The sequence below is a fragment of the Pan paniscus genome, chromosome 1 (assembly GCF_029289425.2).
Source record: "Pan paniscus chromosome 1, NHGRI_mPanPan1-v2.0_pri, whole genome shotgun sequence".
Classification (NCBI taxonomy): domain Eukaryota; kingdom Metazoa; phylum Chordata; class Mammalia; order Primates; family Hominidae; genus Pan; species Pan paniscus.
In genome coordinates this window covers 13,957,158-13,972,882 of record NC_073249.2, presented here as the reverse complement: position 1 = coordinate 13,972,882, position 15,725 = coordinate 13,957,158, and the positions used below count along the sequence as shown (strand labels likewise).

The window sequence follows — 15,725 nt, the reverse complement described above, 5'->3', positions numbered from 1 at the left end:
TGGAAACATGAAGAGAAATTACATTTGGTGAAAAGATTTCAAAATATAACTATAGTTATTTTTAATGTGTATTCATTTCTTTTGTCTAAACTCTCAGATATTGAGCCATATTAACATTCTAATTTATTCTAGTTCTTTCTAATCTTTTCAATGCAAAAAAAAATTTTGTCAAAAAATTCATTTAAAACACTGTGCTCAGAGTCATAACAATAACAGCTATTAAAAGTATTAGTAATAGCATCTATTTTTTGCACATTTCTTATGTGTGAGGCTGGACTCCTTAGTAAATCTCATTTAGTCACTACAGTAATCCTGGGGCATGCAGCAGCATCCTTTTTTTGTTTTTTTTGTTTTGTTTTTTTTGTTTTTTTGAGACAGTCTTACTCTGTTGCTCAGGCTGAAGTGCAGTGGCACAATCTCAGCTCACTATAACCTCCGCCTCCTGGGTTCAAGCAATTCTCCTGCCTCAGCCTCCTGAGTAGCTGGGACTACAGGCGTTAGCCACTATGGTCAGGTAATTTTTGTATTTTTAGTGGAGACAAGGTTTCGCCATGCTGGCCAGGCTGGTCTTGAACTCCTGACCTCAAGTGATCTGCCCGCCTCGGCCTCCCAAAGTGCTGGAGTTACAGGCATGAGCCACCATGCCTGGCCAAGCATTCCATTTTACAAATGAAGAAACTGAGGCTTAGGAGAATAAATAACTGGCCCTAGGGCATAAACAGTTAATAATTGGCAGAACTAGGATTCAAATGTGGATTTACTTGACTTCAGAATATTAGCTTTTTAACCTCTATGAAGTACTTGACAAATGTACTTAGCCACAAAAACTTTCTTCACAGAATTTCTCATAGATCTAGTATTCATAGAATACACTTTAGAAAATACTATCATAGAATGACTACTCTAGTAAAATGTTCTGATTTCTTTAAAGAAATAATTAACCTCAGTTATAAGGTAAATTTCATCCTGCTTTCTAGGTAAAAATACTGAAGATAATCATATCAATTATACTAACTTACTTTTTATAAGCACATTTAACATTGTATCCTGCAGCTGAATTTAAGACAGGGATTCCAAGATCTTGGTAGACTTGTTTCCAAACAGCTCCACTTTCAATCTAATGGACAAAGTGAAACAAAAACTCTCAAATTAAAAGGTGTTAATATAATAACATTTTGATAGACACAGTATATATGAGTATATTTTTATATTTATTGGTCGTAGTCTCAAAAGAATTTTTAAAAACTTGATAAATTCTAAATTTGGTTTAAAAATAAAGGTTTTAGTACTCTAACAAATACCAGAAAATTATAAATGTTGAAATATTAGGTCATTTGACTATTTATTTTTCTTTTTTTTTTTTTTTTTTGAGACAGGATCTTATTCTATTGCCTAGGCTAAAGTGCAGCAACAGTGGCACAAACACAGCTCACTGCAGCCCTGAACTTCTGGGCTCAAGGGATCTTCCTGACTCAGCAACCCAAGTAGCTGGGACTATAGATGCACACCACCACACCTGGCTAATTAAAAAATTTTTTTTGTGGAGATGGAGTCTCACCATGTTGCCCAGGTGGGTCTCAAATTCCTGGGCTCCAGCAATCCCCTGGCCTTAGCCTCCCAAAGTGCTGAGATTACAGGCATGAGTCACCATAACTGGCCCCATTTGACTTTTAAATAAACCCAGTTATGGAAAATGGAAAAATATTCAGGCTCTTAAATCAAAATTTTTAACAAAGAAATGGAGACAAACATTTTTAAAGGATTTATTATTTCACATAAAATATACAGGCTAATAAATGCAGTTCTGCAGAAATTTGTAAAGTATTTTATTCCACAGAATATTCTCAATTGGATAAGTATCGTACATCACATCAACCTTAAAATAATTTCTTCAGATCAGTTCAACAAACATTTCCTGCTTTAATCCCTTTATATTCTTAAAGGGATTAAGAATATAAAGAATATTAAGACAGATCCCTGCTCTTAAGGAGCATACTGTCTAATGAAAAAGAGACACAGGAAGGATTTCCACCAATATGGCTGTGCTGTGACTCAGATAAAAAAAGGAGGTTTATGAAAGATTGACCAATTTAACAGTAATCAGAAAGCTGATATGAAAAAAAAATCTTTTTTTTTTTTTTTTTTTTTGAGACAGAGTCTCATTCTGTCACGCAGGCTGGAATGCAGTCCAGCGGTGCAATCTTGGTTCACTGTAATCTCTGTCTCCTGGGTTCAAGCGATTCTCGTGCCTCAGCCTGCCATGTAGCTGGGATTACAAGCGTGTGTCACCACGTCTGGCTGATTTTTGTATTCTTTGTAGAGATGGGGTTTTGCTATGTTGGCCAGGCTGTTTTTGAACTCCTGGCCTAAAGTGATCTACCCGCCTCAGCCTCCCAAAGTGTTGGGGTTGCAGGCATGAGCCACCATGCCTGGCCTAAAAAATCTTTAAAATTTAAATTTTGTCTGAGGAGGCTAGCTGTACTTTCCACTTTATCTTCTTCTTAGGTTTTTACTGAAAAACTTTGTTTTGTTGTTTAGAAAAACAATTTCAGAGATGGCAGATACCTGAGAAAACATGTTACATGAAAAAGATGTTTCAGTTTGACTACAACACTCACATTATCAAATCCTCCAAGTTTGTGTACAAGTCTGAATAACTTAAAGAGATTCAAATTTCGATATCCAAGTACAGGTCGTTTGTTAATAGGTGTACCTGTTACAGAAAACACAAACTATATTAGATCCACACTACATTTTTAATTTAAAATTTCAAAAGATTCAAATAATACAAGTATTTATAGTATTTTTATATATATATACACGTATATATATGTGTGTGTATATATACATATATGTATATATATATGAGAAATTATCTTGTTAATCAAAGACATGGTATCTACACATAAATAAGCCCATGGCCACTTTAAAATTTTTTAAATTTTAAAAACCATAACCAGATTTTTGAAACCTTTTATTTTCATTCTACTTTCTTCCCTCTGCTGAGGGAAGAAATACTAGATAACTGCTTCCCAATAAGAGTTACTTTTATGGCATTTTCTTTGTATTTTACCAATTTACTACTACTCTAAATAATGATTCTATAGTAAAGCTACATGTTTTTTGTTTTTTTTTTTCATTCTAACACAAGAAAACGCAAGGCAAGGATGCTAAATCAAACAAACCATGAGAAAGTGGTAGAGGAGGTAACAGGGTAGGGGTACAATGCCTCATATGGCCATTTCTACAAAATATATGACTGGCTTAATCATATTTTTTCACTCTTCTCTAGTATTAGATTTTATTCATTTTCTTTGCTTTTTCATTTATCTTATACAAGAGCCTATGAAACAGCATACTTCTTAGGCCAACCCTCCATTCATGTAAAGAAATAATACAAGAATCAAAGACATTTTATATTGAAAAAGAAAATATATTTATATTGTGTTAGGCGTTGTTATCATTTATGAAAACTAAACATGACAAACAGAGTCAGTTTCTACTCATCAGCATTACAATCAGGGATTTAGAAAACGTTCAATTCCCAGAGTATTGTGGTGTTTCCAAACACTAATCATTCATTTTGCCCTTCCCTTCCAGCTAGAAAGCCTCTCCTTACTCCCTTACAAGCATCTTCCCAGAAAAGAAGAAAGTAGACTCTGACCAAGAAGATAAGCTAGAGAATAACAGCGTTGAGGTTACGGAAGGATTAGTTCATTACCCTAAGTTATTCTTCTTCCTTCAATCCTTCCGTGGCCTTAGCAGCTTCTGGCAGATTAAATAAGCTGAGCCAAGGCTCACTTTTGAGACTTTGTCACACTTCTTTATCTATTTCTGGCTTAATTCCCATTTTGCTACTGTTCTTTAGGGACCCATGGATAGGTAAAGGGATTGGCAGGACAGGGTAATAAGTGCATTTATGTGTCCATAGCCACAATATCTGTCAAAATGCTATCAAATTCCTCATTCTACTTGTTACGTGACAGGCACTATGCTAGGTGCTGGTGATATCAGAGTCAAAAAGACAGCCATAATTACTGATGACATAAAGTTCAGTAAACAAAATTCTATTCTTATTTTTAAGATACTAATTATCTGTCCAAAACTTACCACGTTAATGATAAATAAAAAATACTCACCTCTATCTTCCATAAATTTGTACAACTGCTGAAGAAAGTTCTCCCTTTCTTCTGGAAATGGTTCTATTTCTTCCTAATTTTAATCACAGAAGAATATTATTTTCTTCAATTAAGCATTTTAATAAAACAAGCAGATTTCTTACCAACAGCAAAGACTAGTGTTCATTAAAATACTTCAAAGGCTTTTTACGTAATCAAAGTTACTCTTTTAACACTAAGCTGTTCAAAACCAGGTAAGTCTAGACATTTTATGTTTTATAGAGGAATATGCCTTTAAAAGTATCCCAATAGTTAGAATCCCCACAGTAAAAATTCCCATATGAGAAAAGGGACTAGTAAGACTATTCGTGGTTTTTGTTTTGTTTTGTTTTTTTTACCATATGAGAGAGCTATTTTTCAAATCAGGATCACAGGTTCAAGAATACCTACTCTCAACTTATGCGAAACTGGATCAGAGTTAAATATCAAAACTAATTCTATTATTGCTCCTCAAGGTACTATAAAAGTATGGGTCCCATTAGCTGACTGCAAGTATCCTTCATTTTATGCAGCCCCACTGTATATACTTCAAGCTTACATAATCAGTAAAGTGGGGAACAAATTTGATCTACAATACCTGAAGATTCAGACTTAGGGAAATCTTCAAGTAATAAAATAGTTCCCCGATTTATCAATTACAAGGGAAGGACTAGCTTCTTGCTGCTGTGGCCAAGGGCTGTGGCAGCAGGGAGCTGGTCCTGAAGCAACCTGCAAGGAGCAGGGTAGTAGGTTAAGATTGAGGAACTCACCAATTCAATGACTTTCATCCATTCAACAAACACTTGAGCACCTGTAAGTGTAGGTACTATGCCAGGTGCTGAATCAAATAAAAGAAAAAATAGGCTATGGAGCCTACCGTTACAGAACATGATTAGGAGTAACTGCAGAGAAAATGATTCCAAATATACAGCTAGGCTTTACAGTTACTCTGGCTTAAATATACAGATTTGTAACAGTAAAAGTTAGGATATTCAACTGGTAATCTAAATAAATAAAAACATAGCATTTTTCAATTTGGAAAATCATGTGCCTAATGCTACTGCTTTAGCGAGATTGTCTTTTTAATTTAAAAGCTAGTACAACAAAGAAAGGTAATTTTTTTTTAAAGCCCATGTTGATAAACTATTAGGTTTTCTAATTGGGCAGAGAAAAATAAATGACAACCATTAATTTGCTAATGATGAATCTGTATTTCTCAATTTAAACACACTCCATACATTCAGGTTTTGGTAAGGTGATCAAATACAAATCTAAGGACATCTATTTTCTAGATGTTATCTTAAATGTTCCCATGGTACAATATTTAACTTTAAATTAAACAGCACAATTTTTCCTATTCCAAAAACATTTAAGGTAAGCTTTTAACTCAAGAAAATGTTTACACTACACTACAGGTTTGCTTTTATAAAAACACTTGTGAAAACACTAAGCACCAAAAGGTTTGGTAGCTATTTATCATCTGTTGTATTTTACACACTATGACAGACACTTTAAGTATGAATACGAGTAAGACAGCATTCCTAACTTTAAGGAACTTACAAATTCGTGGGGAAGAAAAAATAGACAATAAATATAAATGACAAAAATATGTATAAGGAGCAGTAGTAATTCTTTTTTTGTTTTGTCTTGTTTTTGAGACAGAGTCTTGCTCTGTCGCCCAGGCTGGAGTGCAGTGGTGTCATCTCGGCTCACTGCAACCTCCGCTTCCTGGGTTCAAGCAATCCTGCTGCCTCAGCCTCCCTAGTAGCTGGTATAACAGGCACCTGCCACTACGCCCAGCTAATTTTTTTTTTAGACGGAGTCTGGCTCTGTCACCCAGGCTGGAGTGCAGTGGCGTGATCTTGGCTCACTGCAAGCTCCGCCTCCCAGGTTGACACCATTCTCCTGCCTCAGCCTCCTGAGTAGCTGGGACTACAGGCGTCCACCACCATGCCCGGCTAATTTTTTGGTGTTTTTAGTAGAGACAGGGTTTCACCGTGTTAGCCAGGATGGTCTCGATCTCCTGACCTCAGATGATCTGCCTGCCTTGGCCTCCCAAAGTGCTGGGATTACAGGCGTGAGCCACCGCGCCCAGCCACACCCAGCTAATTTTTGTATTTTTAGTACAGACGGGGTTTCACCACGTTGGCCAGATTGGTCTCAAACTCCTGACCTCAGGTGATCCGCTCGCATCAGCTTCCCAAAGTGCTGGGATTACAGGCATGACCCACCGTGCCTGCCAGGAGCAGTAGTAGTTTAGACTAGCAAATGAACTGGTGCTTTCCTGAGGTGAGAGAGGTGATGGTTCACAGGTTTCTCTTTAGAGAGATGGCACCTAAGTAGGGTTCTGAAAACTGAACAGGAATGTACCATGCTGACTAAGGAAGGAGGGGAGGAAAAGGTGGTGCCTACAGAGGTACTAGCATATGCAAAGGTGAGTAGCAGCAACATATGCAATTTGACATTGCTATAGCATAAAGTTCAAGGGGGAGGACACAGAAAGGGAAATGATGAGAAAAAATTGAGGCAGGAATTGGACTATAAAGGAGATTCTATATGAAAGCTTAACTTTTACAGTGAAAAAAGCTACTCAGGAGGTTTTTAGCAGCAAGGGAATGATTGCTGATTTTAGCAATTTAAATAGAAAGCAGTCAGGGAGAAGACTGAAGCAGGGAAATTTCTACATTACACACTGTCATTACAGATCACTACACCCTAAAATATAACCTCCAAAACAATCTTATTTCATTAATACTTTACTACAGTTAAAAGGCAGAATTTCATAACTTACCTAAAATATTACATACTGACCAATTAATTTACTAAACACATTAAATACATTTCATTTCATGGTCAAATATAGTAGCCTTCACTATCTGCACCACTCATTAACTTTTACGAGGCTGTTCAGCAAACCATTAAAGAGTACCTTGTCACTGCCAGATCTAAAGCTCCAGGTAAAATAAAATCCAAAATTTGAGCTCTTTGAGCCATATACAACCAGATGTCTTATTTATGATCTAATCAGAACTATCTACCCATTTGTCTTAGATAAAATGATTCAAGATTCTCTGAATCAAAGAGATATTGATCTTTACTTTTCTGCCTTTTTTTTTTTTTTTTTTTTTTGAGACGGGGTCTCCTACTGTCACCCGGGCTGGAGAGCAATGGCGCAATCTCAGCTCACTGCAAGTTCCGCCTCCCAGGTTCAAGCAATTCTACTGCCTCAGCCTCCCGAGTAGCTGGGATTACAGGTGTCCACCACCACACCTGGCTAATTATTTTGTATTTTTAGTAAGAGACGAGGTTTCACCATGTTAGCCAAGCTGGCCTCGAACTCCTGATCTCATGATCTGCCCGCCTCGGCCTCACAGAGTGCTAGGATTAGTCATCCCAGCATGAGCCACAGCACCCGGCCTGATTTTTCTTTTAAATATTAAATGAAAGATGTATTTTATACTTTTCTGGGTTAATCAATAAAATATGGAGATGTAAGCATTTCATGAGGTGACAGCTGTCAACATGGTAATGAAAAGCATTTTAAAGAATTAGGTAGGTAGGTTCTTTTTTTTTTTTTTTTTTTTAATAAGACAGGGTCTCACTCTGTCACCCAGGATGTAGGGCAGTGGTAAATTCACGGCTCATTGCAACCTCCACCTCCAAGGCTCAGGCCGTCCTCCCAACACAGCCTCCTCAGTAGGTGGGGCTACAGGAGTGCACTGACATGCCCTGCTAATTATTTCTATTTTTATTTTTGTTGAGATGGGGTTTCACCATGTTGCCCAGTCTGGTCTCGAACTCCTGAGTTCAAGTGAGCCACCTGCCTTGCCCTCCCAAAGTGCTACGATTATGGTCGTGAGTCACTGTGCCTGGCCTAGATGGAAAGTTTTTTTGTTTTTGTTTTCGTTTTTTTTTTTTTTTTGAGACAGAGTCTCGCTCTGTCGCCCAGGCTGGAGTGCAGTGGCGCGATCTTGGCTCACTGCAAGCTCCGTCTCTCGGTTTCATGCCATTCTCCTGCCTCAGCCTCCCGAGTAGCTGGGACTACAGGCGCCCACCACCACCCCCGGCTAATTTTTTGTATTTTTAGTAAAGACGGGGTTTCGCCGTGTTAGCCAGGATGGTCTCGATCTCCTGACCTCGTGATCCGCCTGCCTCGGCCTCCCAAAGTGCTAGGATTACAGGCCTGAGCCACTGCGCCCAGCCTGGTGGATACTTTCTTAATCATCTCATTAAAAAAAGCATAGGAAGACTAAGACATGTTTTTGAGGTTATTACGAAAATCAGACTTAATATTTTCAATTTCACAGGATCACATATCTAAAGTAACCAAGTAAACTATCTGATTATGAGGATCTCAAATACAAGATTATGAAATATTTCTCATACTAAAAATGCTTATATGAGTAATGACTTAATGCCAAATCCTAACCCACAAGGGAAACCCAACTGTTATTTATAATTTTAAAAGGTATCAACTGTTTTCACTTACCTCTTCTTCACTGCTATTATCCTCCTTTTCTTTTTCATCATCTTCCTCCTCCTCTTCTTCCTCTGCTTCACTGCTAGAGCTATCTTCTTTCAATTCAGTCTTCCAGTTAGCAGGAATAGTTCTACTTTTGTGAAATTCAAGTGCCTGTTCAAAGGCTGGAAACAGACCACAAGGTACGTGAACTGAAGAAATTAAGACAATTGTTTTCTCAAAAAGTATTAAACACGATAAAGAAATAAAAACTACTGTGCTAATACCACTGACATTTATTGTTTGCTACGTACCAGAAACTGTGTTAAGTGCTTTTAAATGTAGCAATATATTTAATCCTATCCATCCTATGCATCAGGTAGTCATTTTATAGATGGCAAAACTGCCACCATTGGAAGATTACTTAAGTTTAAATAAATAAAAGAAGAGCAGTTTTATTCTTTTAAACAAAGATTAAGCTTCGCTAGTAAAAACCTTTAATACAGGAAATCATGTAATATCTTATGCAACAAACAATTATCAAACAGTATTAATACCAGGCACAGAGCCATTAAAATAAATATACAATACCTGAAAACTGACCACACATGATTTTTACACTTTCAGTTGAACTTCAATTAAAACTACGGTAACAATTACCTTCAACTAAAATTAGCTAGACACAATTATTCTCATTTTATAATATATGGGAATAAATTATATACCAAAAAATCTTGATGATTTTAACCAATCTACATAGCATATTACTGAATTCAAGGAATAAGGGCAAAGAGAAGACAACTATTTACAGTGCCAAAAACCAAGTGACAGATGCAATTACCACATATGCCTCAAATAAAACTACTGGAGCCTTGTGGTTAAGGATGTACATTCATTAGTGAGAAATACCAAACCAAAATTACTTTGATTCCTCAGTCAGGCGTGATGGCTTATGCCTGTAATCCCAGCACTTGGGAGGCCAAGGCGGGCGGACTGCCTGAGCTCAGGAGTTCGATACCAGCCTGGTCAATGGTGAAATTCTGTCTCTACTAAAAACACAAAAATTAGCCGGGCATAGTGGTGGGCCCCTATAGTCCCAGCTACTTGGGAGACTGAGGCAGGACAATCGCTTGAACCCGGGAGGCGGAGGGTGCACCGAGATTGTACCACTGCACTGCAACCTGGGCGACAGAGCAAGACTCCATCTCAAAAAAACAAAACAAAACAAAACAAAAAAAACAACAACACAAAGTTACTTTGATTCCTTTCTTCTACCATTCCCAGAAACTAATATTTTATTTACCAGGCAAAAGCTAGATTATAGTAACAGCTGACTACACAGTTCTCTCCCATTATTCTAGATTATTATGCCTGACTATAAGCTAAAAAAAAAAAAAAAAAACAGAAAAAAAAAAAAGGAAACCTATGGTTGGGTGCAGTGGCTCACGCCTGTAATCCTAGCACTTCGGGAGGCTGAGGCAGGTGGACTGCCTGAGCTCAGGAGTTCGAGACCGGCCTGAGCAACACGGTGAAACCCCAACTCTATTAAAATAACAAAAAATTAGCCGGGCATGGCAGTGTGTGCCTGTAGTCCCAGTTACTCGGGAGGCTGAGGCAAGAGAATTGCTTAAACCCAGGAGGCAGAGGTTGCAGTGAGCCGAGATTGCGCCACTCCACCCTGGGCAACAGAGCAAGACTCTGTCTCCGAAAAAAAAAAAGAAAAGGAAACTTATAACACAGAAGACACATGGGTTTATAAAAATAAAGGTCACAAGGAACCAAATATAACCATAAAAACATAATTTAAAGAAAATTTTTAAAGAGCAAAGAAAAATTTAATCTTCAAAAACACTTTAGCAGTTTTTACAGTACTTGTAATTTATTCCAAGATTATCCTTACCTTGCTTTAAAACAGCATCAGGCTTTGGTGCAGTGTCACTAGTAATTTCATGGACATCTTTTCTTGGAACTGAAGTACTATATATTTTTTTAATTATAAGAGAAGAAAAAAACCCCAAAATATGACTGAGATTAATTAAGAATCCAGATGATTACATATCACAGAAAGATACTGAAAATATGGGAATGTTGACATTTACAATAAAAGTGATTGCACACAGAGTAGCAAGTCAGAAATAACATACAAGACAGGATGTTAAAATACGTAATCATCTACAGAAGGATCCTACCATAAGAGCTATTTTATAAACACCAACGTGTTCCCAAATACCAGAGTCCCCTGCCCAAATGCAACACTGAAAACTTTTTTTGTTTTGTTTTGTTTTGTTTTTGAGACAGGGTCTCACTCTGTCATCCAGACTGGAGTGCAGTGGCTCAATCTTGGCTCACCACAACCTCTACCTCCCAGGCTCAAGCGATTCTCCTGCCTCAACCTCCCGAGTAGCTGGGATTACAGGCACATGCCACTACCACCCGGCTAATTTTTGTATTTTTAGTAGAGACAGGGTTTCACCATGTTGGACAGGTTGGTCTTGAACTCCTGACCTCAACTGATCCACCCACCTCAGTCTCCCAAAGTGCTGGGATTATAGGCATGAGCCACCACACCCGGCCAAAAACGATTTACGGCAATATAATGATACAATGTTTGGGGCCAGGCATGGTGATTCATGCCTGTAATCCCAACACTTTGGGAGGTCAAGGTGGGAGGACTGCTTCATGCCAAAGTTCAAGACCAGGATGGGTAATATAGCGAGACCCAGTCTCCACAGACAAACTAAAAAAGTAAGCAAAGAATTAGCCAGGAGTGGTGGCATGTGCCTGTAGTCCCAGCTACTTGGGAGTCTGAGGCAGGGAGCTGACTGGAAACCCAGGGCAGGGTTACAGTGAGCTATGATCGTGCCACTGCACTCTAGCGTAGGCAACAGAGCAAGATCCCATCTCTTAAAAAATAAAGGTTGAGCTGAGTGCAGTGGTTCACAACTGTAATCCCAGCACTTTGGGAAGCTGAGGCGAGTGGATCACCTGGGGTCAGGAGTTCAAGACCAGCCTGACCAACATGGTGAAACCCCATCTCTATTAAAAATACAAAAATTAGCTGGGCGTGGTGGTGCATGCCTGTAGTCCCAGCTACTCGAGAGGCTGAGGCAGGAGAATCACTTGAACCTGGGAGGCGGAGGTTGCAGTGAGCTGAGATTGCGCCATTGCACTCCAGCCTGGGCAACAAGAGTGAAACTCCATCTCAAAAAAAAGTAAATAAAATTAAATAAATAAATAAATAAAGGTTGGACACACTGGCTGACAACTGTAATCCCAACACTTTGGGGGCCAAAGTGGGCAGATCACTTGAACTCAGGAGTTCAAGACCAGCCTGGGCAACATGGCAAAAAAAAACCCTACAAAAATTTGCCGAGCGTGGTGGCACACACCTGTAGTTCTAGCTACTTGGGAGGCTGCCAGAATACTACAGTTGCCACACTGTACATCAGATCCTGTACATTTTATTCATCTTACCAATAAAAGTTTGTGCCGTTTTACTAACGTTTTCCCATTTTCCTTACCCCCCAACAATTTAATATTAAGTCAATATTCAATTTCTGTGCTTAAATTCCTCTGATTATCCCAATTTTGTTAAAGTTGGTTCTACATATTTTTTTGTTTTGTTTTGTTTTGTTCTGAGATGGAATCTTGTTCTTGTCACCCAGGCTGGAGTGCAATGGCATTATTTCTGCTCACGGCACCCTCCATCTCCCAGGTTCAAGCGATTCTCCTGCCTCAGCCTCCCTAGTAGCTGGAATTACAGGCGCCCACCACCATGCCTGGCTAATTTTTGTATTTTTAGTAGAGACGGAGTTTTGCCATGTTAGCCAGGCTGGTCTTGCACTCCTGACCTCATGATCCCACCTGCCTAGGCCTCCCAATATGCTGGGATTACAGGCGTGAGCCACCGCGCCCAGCCTACATACTGTTTTTGAAGCTAACTTTTCAGACTGGGTGCAGAGGCTCACGCCTGTAATCTCAGCATTTTGGGAGGCCAGGGCATTTGGATCGCTTGAGCTGAGGAGTTCGAGACCAGCCTGGCCAACATGGTGAAACCTTATCACTACAAAAAATACAAAATTGCCAGGTGTAGTCCCAGCTACTCAAGAGAAGTTGAGGTGAAAGGATAACCTGAGCCCAAAGGGTCATGGCTGCAGTGAGCTGTGATCATGTCACTGCACTCCAGCCTGGGTGAAAGAGTGAGACCCTCACCAAAAAAATGAAATAAAGTAAAATAAAATAATTAAAAATAAAAATACCTTTCCCGAACTTGAAAATTCAAACATCAAATCTTAAAACATGATGAGTTTTTTAAGGTATTTATACCCAATACAATTCTGTATAAAATATCTGGCTTCTCTAGTCATTTAATTCTTAAAGAAAAATTAACAAATCATTTTCTTAACACTTACCATCCATATACAAGCAACCCATTTTAATCCTCAGACTACTGCAAAAGTTGAGTATTATCCAACAGGTATCACTATAACCATTAGACATAACTAGTAGAAGTATCGGAAATTCCTAATTAGACCATCAAGAACAAACCCTAAGGAAATAATGTCAATAAATACATCAATAGGCCGGGCGCGATGGCTCACGCCTATAATCCCAGCACTTTCGGGGTCGAGGCAGGCAGATCACGAGATCAGGAGTTCGAGACCAGCCTGGACAACACAGTGAATCCCCGTCTCTATTAAAAATATAAAAATTAGCTGGGTGCGGTGGCATGCGCCTATAGTCCCAGCTACTCAGGAGGCTGAGGCAGGAGAATAGCTTGAACCCAGGAGGCAGAGGTTGCGGTGAGCCGAAACTGCACCACTGCACTCCAGCCTGGGTGACAGAGTGAGACTCCGTCTCAAAAAAACAAAAAAATAAATAAAGTATTAAATACATTAGATATGGTAAATTTGCCTCAAATAACCAGCTATTATGTGGACAAATGTTGACAAATTAGACAGTACTGAGTGTCTAGTTTGGAAAAGATTACCAAAATTAGTAAGGAAAAACATACTATAAGACTACAACACATTAAGATAATATGAAAAACAGTGACTCTTTGAAACATTCTGTATGATGAAAAATAAAAGCCTAAGGTAATTGGAAATAACTAATTAATCATTTAACATCCTAATTCAAAATAACAGCATATATTTATAAACTGGTTTTTCAAACCAAGTAAATTATACTTACAATTTTCCATCTTTGAAAGATCGAACAAGAATATTGTCCTTTTTTACAGCAATCTCATCACTACAATCAGGACAAACCACCTTTTAAGAAAAAGGGTGAAGCTATTATAACTAAAAGAACTCATAGATAGGTAAGTACCCACCATTTAAATCCTTTTAAAAAGTGTAAGCTTGAAGTTTAAAAACTAATTTTAGTTTGAGGGTAAACAGGTACACACACATGTGGGAGCACACACAAGTAATTTTAAATTGGTATCCTACATCCTTCCAGCTGCCTGGATAATCTAGATTTTTTTTGGCATAGGCAAGGCATTGAAAGCAGAAGCACAGCTATGACTAGGATGAAGCTGTGGACGAAGTTCTAGTCAGAAACAGAAAAAAGGTAGAGTTAGATCCTTAACTGAAGGGATACATCATGGCTAAGAGAAAAACAAGGGTCCAGAATTTCCAGAGCCTTGCAGGCCATATTAATTCTTAGGATAAAATCTAACATCTTTGTTGAAAGAATCTGAAACCAAAGAATGTCATAATAGATTTTCCTTTTAAAAATCTACTTTGGCTGCTATGAAGAAAATGGACCACGCAAAGGCACCTGTTCAAAGAAACTAAGCTATTGTGATCACCTGAGTGAGAGGTGGTGGCTTGGATGTAAAGTGGTGGCAATGGCAAATTAAAGGAATGAGAAATATCCAAGATAATTAGGGAAGTAGAAAGATGAACAATAAGAGGATGCTTAGTTTTCTGCCTTGTACAAATAGGCAGATGACAGAGTTATTCACTGTGAAAGAAAAACAACAAAAAAGGGCCAAGTTTGTGCATGAGGGAAGGGATAATAAGAGGAGTTTTGGGACTACTAAGTTTTAGGTGGCTAAAAGACATCCAAATGAAGACAGTGAACAGAAAAATCAGGTCTGGAGCAAAGCGTAGAGGTCTGGACTCAAGGATATAAATTTGAGAGCCCACAGCCTAAATATTAGGGGTCTAAAACTTGGGGCTTGTGAGCCAAATCCACTCATTACTTTTCCCTGATGAGCGAAGGATTTCGAAAACTGCACATGTGATAGCTTTGGCCAGTGATGACACTGGTGTATGAGTAAGTGGGCTCACTGTCCAGTTCTGCCACAGAACGACAATATGCATTTTATCCCATTCACCCATGTATGTTATTTTCTTGGTCACTTTATCTCTTTGCTATCTCTGCAAGGTGAGGCTTTAAAAGGGGATGAGATCACCGTAAAGAAAATACAGCGATACATTCTGAATCCTGAATTACAGCTTGAAAGGGTGATTAGAAGAGGAGAACCTGGTGAAAAAAACTGAAAAGGAGAACTGCATGAGCCATGGAATCTAAGATTTCCCCCTCTTGAAATGAAATTGGAAAATAAAAAATTGAGACTGAGAGTAAGTCTCAATTAGGATTAAACAATACTACGTATATTAATAAGCTCAGCACAGTCCTAGTCAGGGTAAATACTCAGTGCATGGTAGTTATTTATAGTTCCTGGGACTATGTAGTTGTTTCCTTTTTCTTTTTCTTTTTTTCTTTTTTTTTTTTTTGAGACAAGGTCTCACTCTGTGCAGTGGCGTGATCACGACTCAATGCAGCCTCAACCTCCCAGGGTTCAATCGATCCTCCCACCTCAGTCTCCCAAGTAGCTGGGACTACAGGCACAGGCCACCCAGACCCAGTTAACTGTTTTCTTATGATGTTACTAAAACACTTTGAAGTTACTCGATTTATAAAAATAACATAAATTAGAAACACAAATACTATTTGTGTGATTATATCAAGATTGGTCGATTTAGAACATAATTTTTCACTCTAGTTACCAAAAACTATCCATCACCGTCCAGTGGATCTCAATTTTGGGAGGAGATAACATACATCAATAATTCTAAGAATTTAAAAACAACAGT

The 15,725-nt window shown here is 38.4% G+C and overlaps 1 protein-coding gene and 1 pseudogene across 6 annotated transcripts in view; one reads left to right on the top strand and one right to left on the bottom strand.

The window, feature by feature from the left end:
* Positions 1–15,725, bottom strand: part of ARID4B (AT-rich interaction domain 4B) — a 162,549-nt gene that overhangs the window by 53,454 nt on the left and 93,370 nt on the right. For all 6 annotated transcript variants that reach the window (XM_003824491.5, XM_003824492.5, XM_063595469.1 and 3 more), the window contains 6 exons: positions 13,810–13,889; positions 10,517–10,593; positions 8,647–8,801; positions 4,140–4,212; positions 2,619–2,713; positions 1,020–1,117 (listed from right to left, as the gene is read on the bottom strand). In XM_003824491.5, coding sequence (XP_003824539.1) covers positions 1,020–1,117; positions 2,619–2,713; positions 4,140–4,212; positions 8,647–8,801; positions 10,517–10,593; positions 13,810–13,889 — 578 coding nt within the window. The remainder of the gene's footprint in view (positions 1–1,019; positions 1,118–2,618; positions 2,714–4,139; positions 4,213–8,646; positions 8,802–10,516; positions 10,594–13,809; positions 13,890–15,725) is intronic.
* On the top strand, positions 6–6,462 carry LOC129394325 (putative uncharacterized protein encoded by LINC00596; annotated as a pseudogene).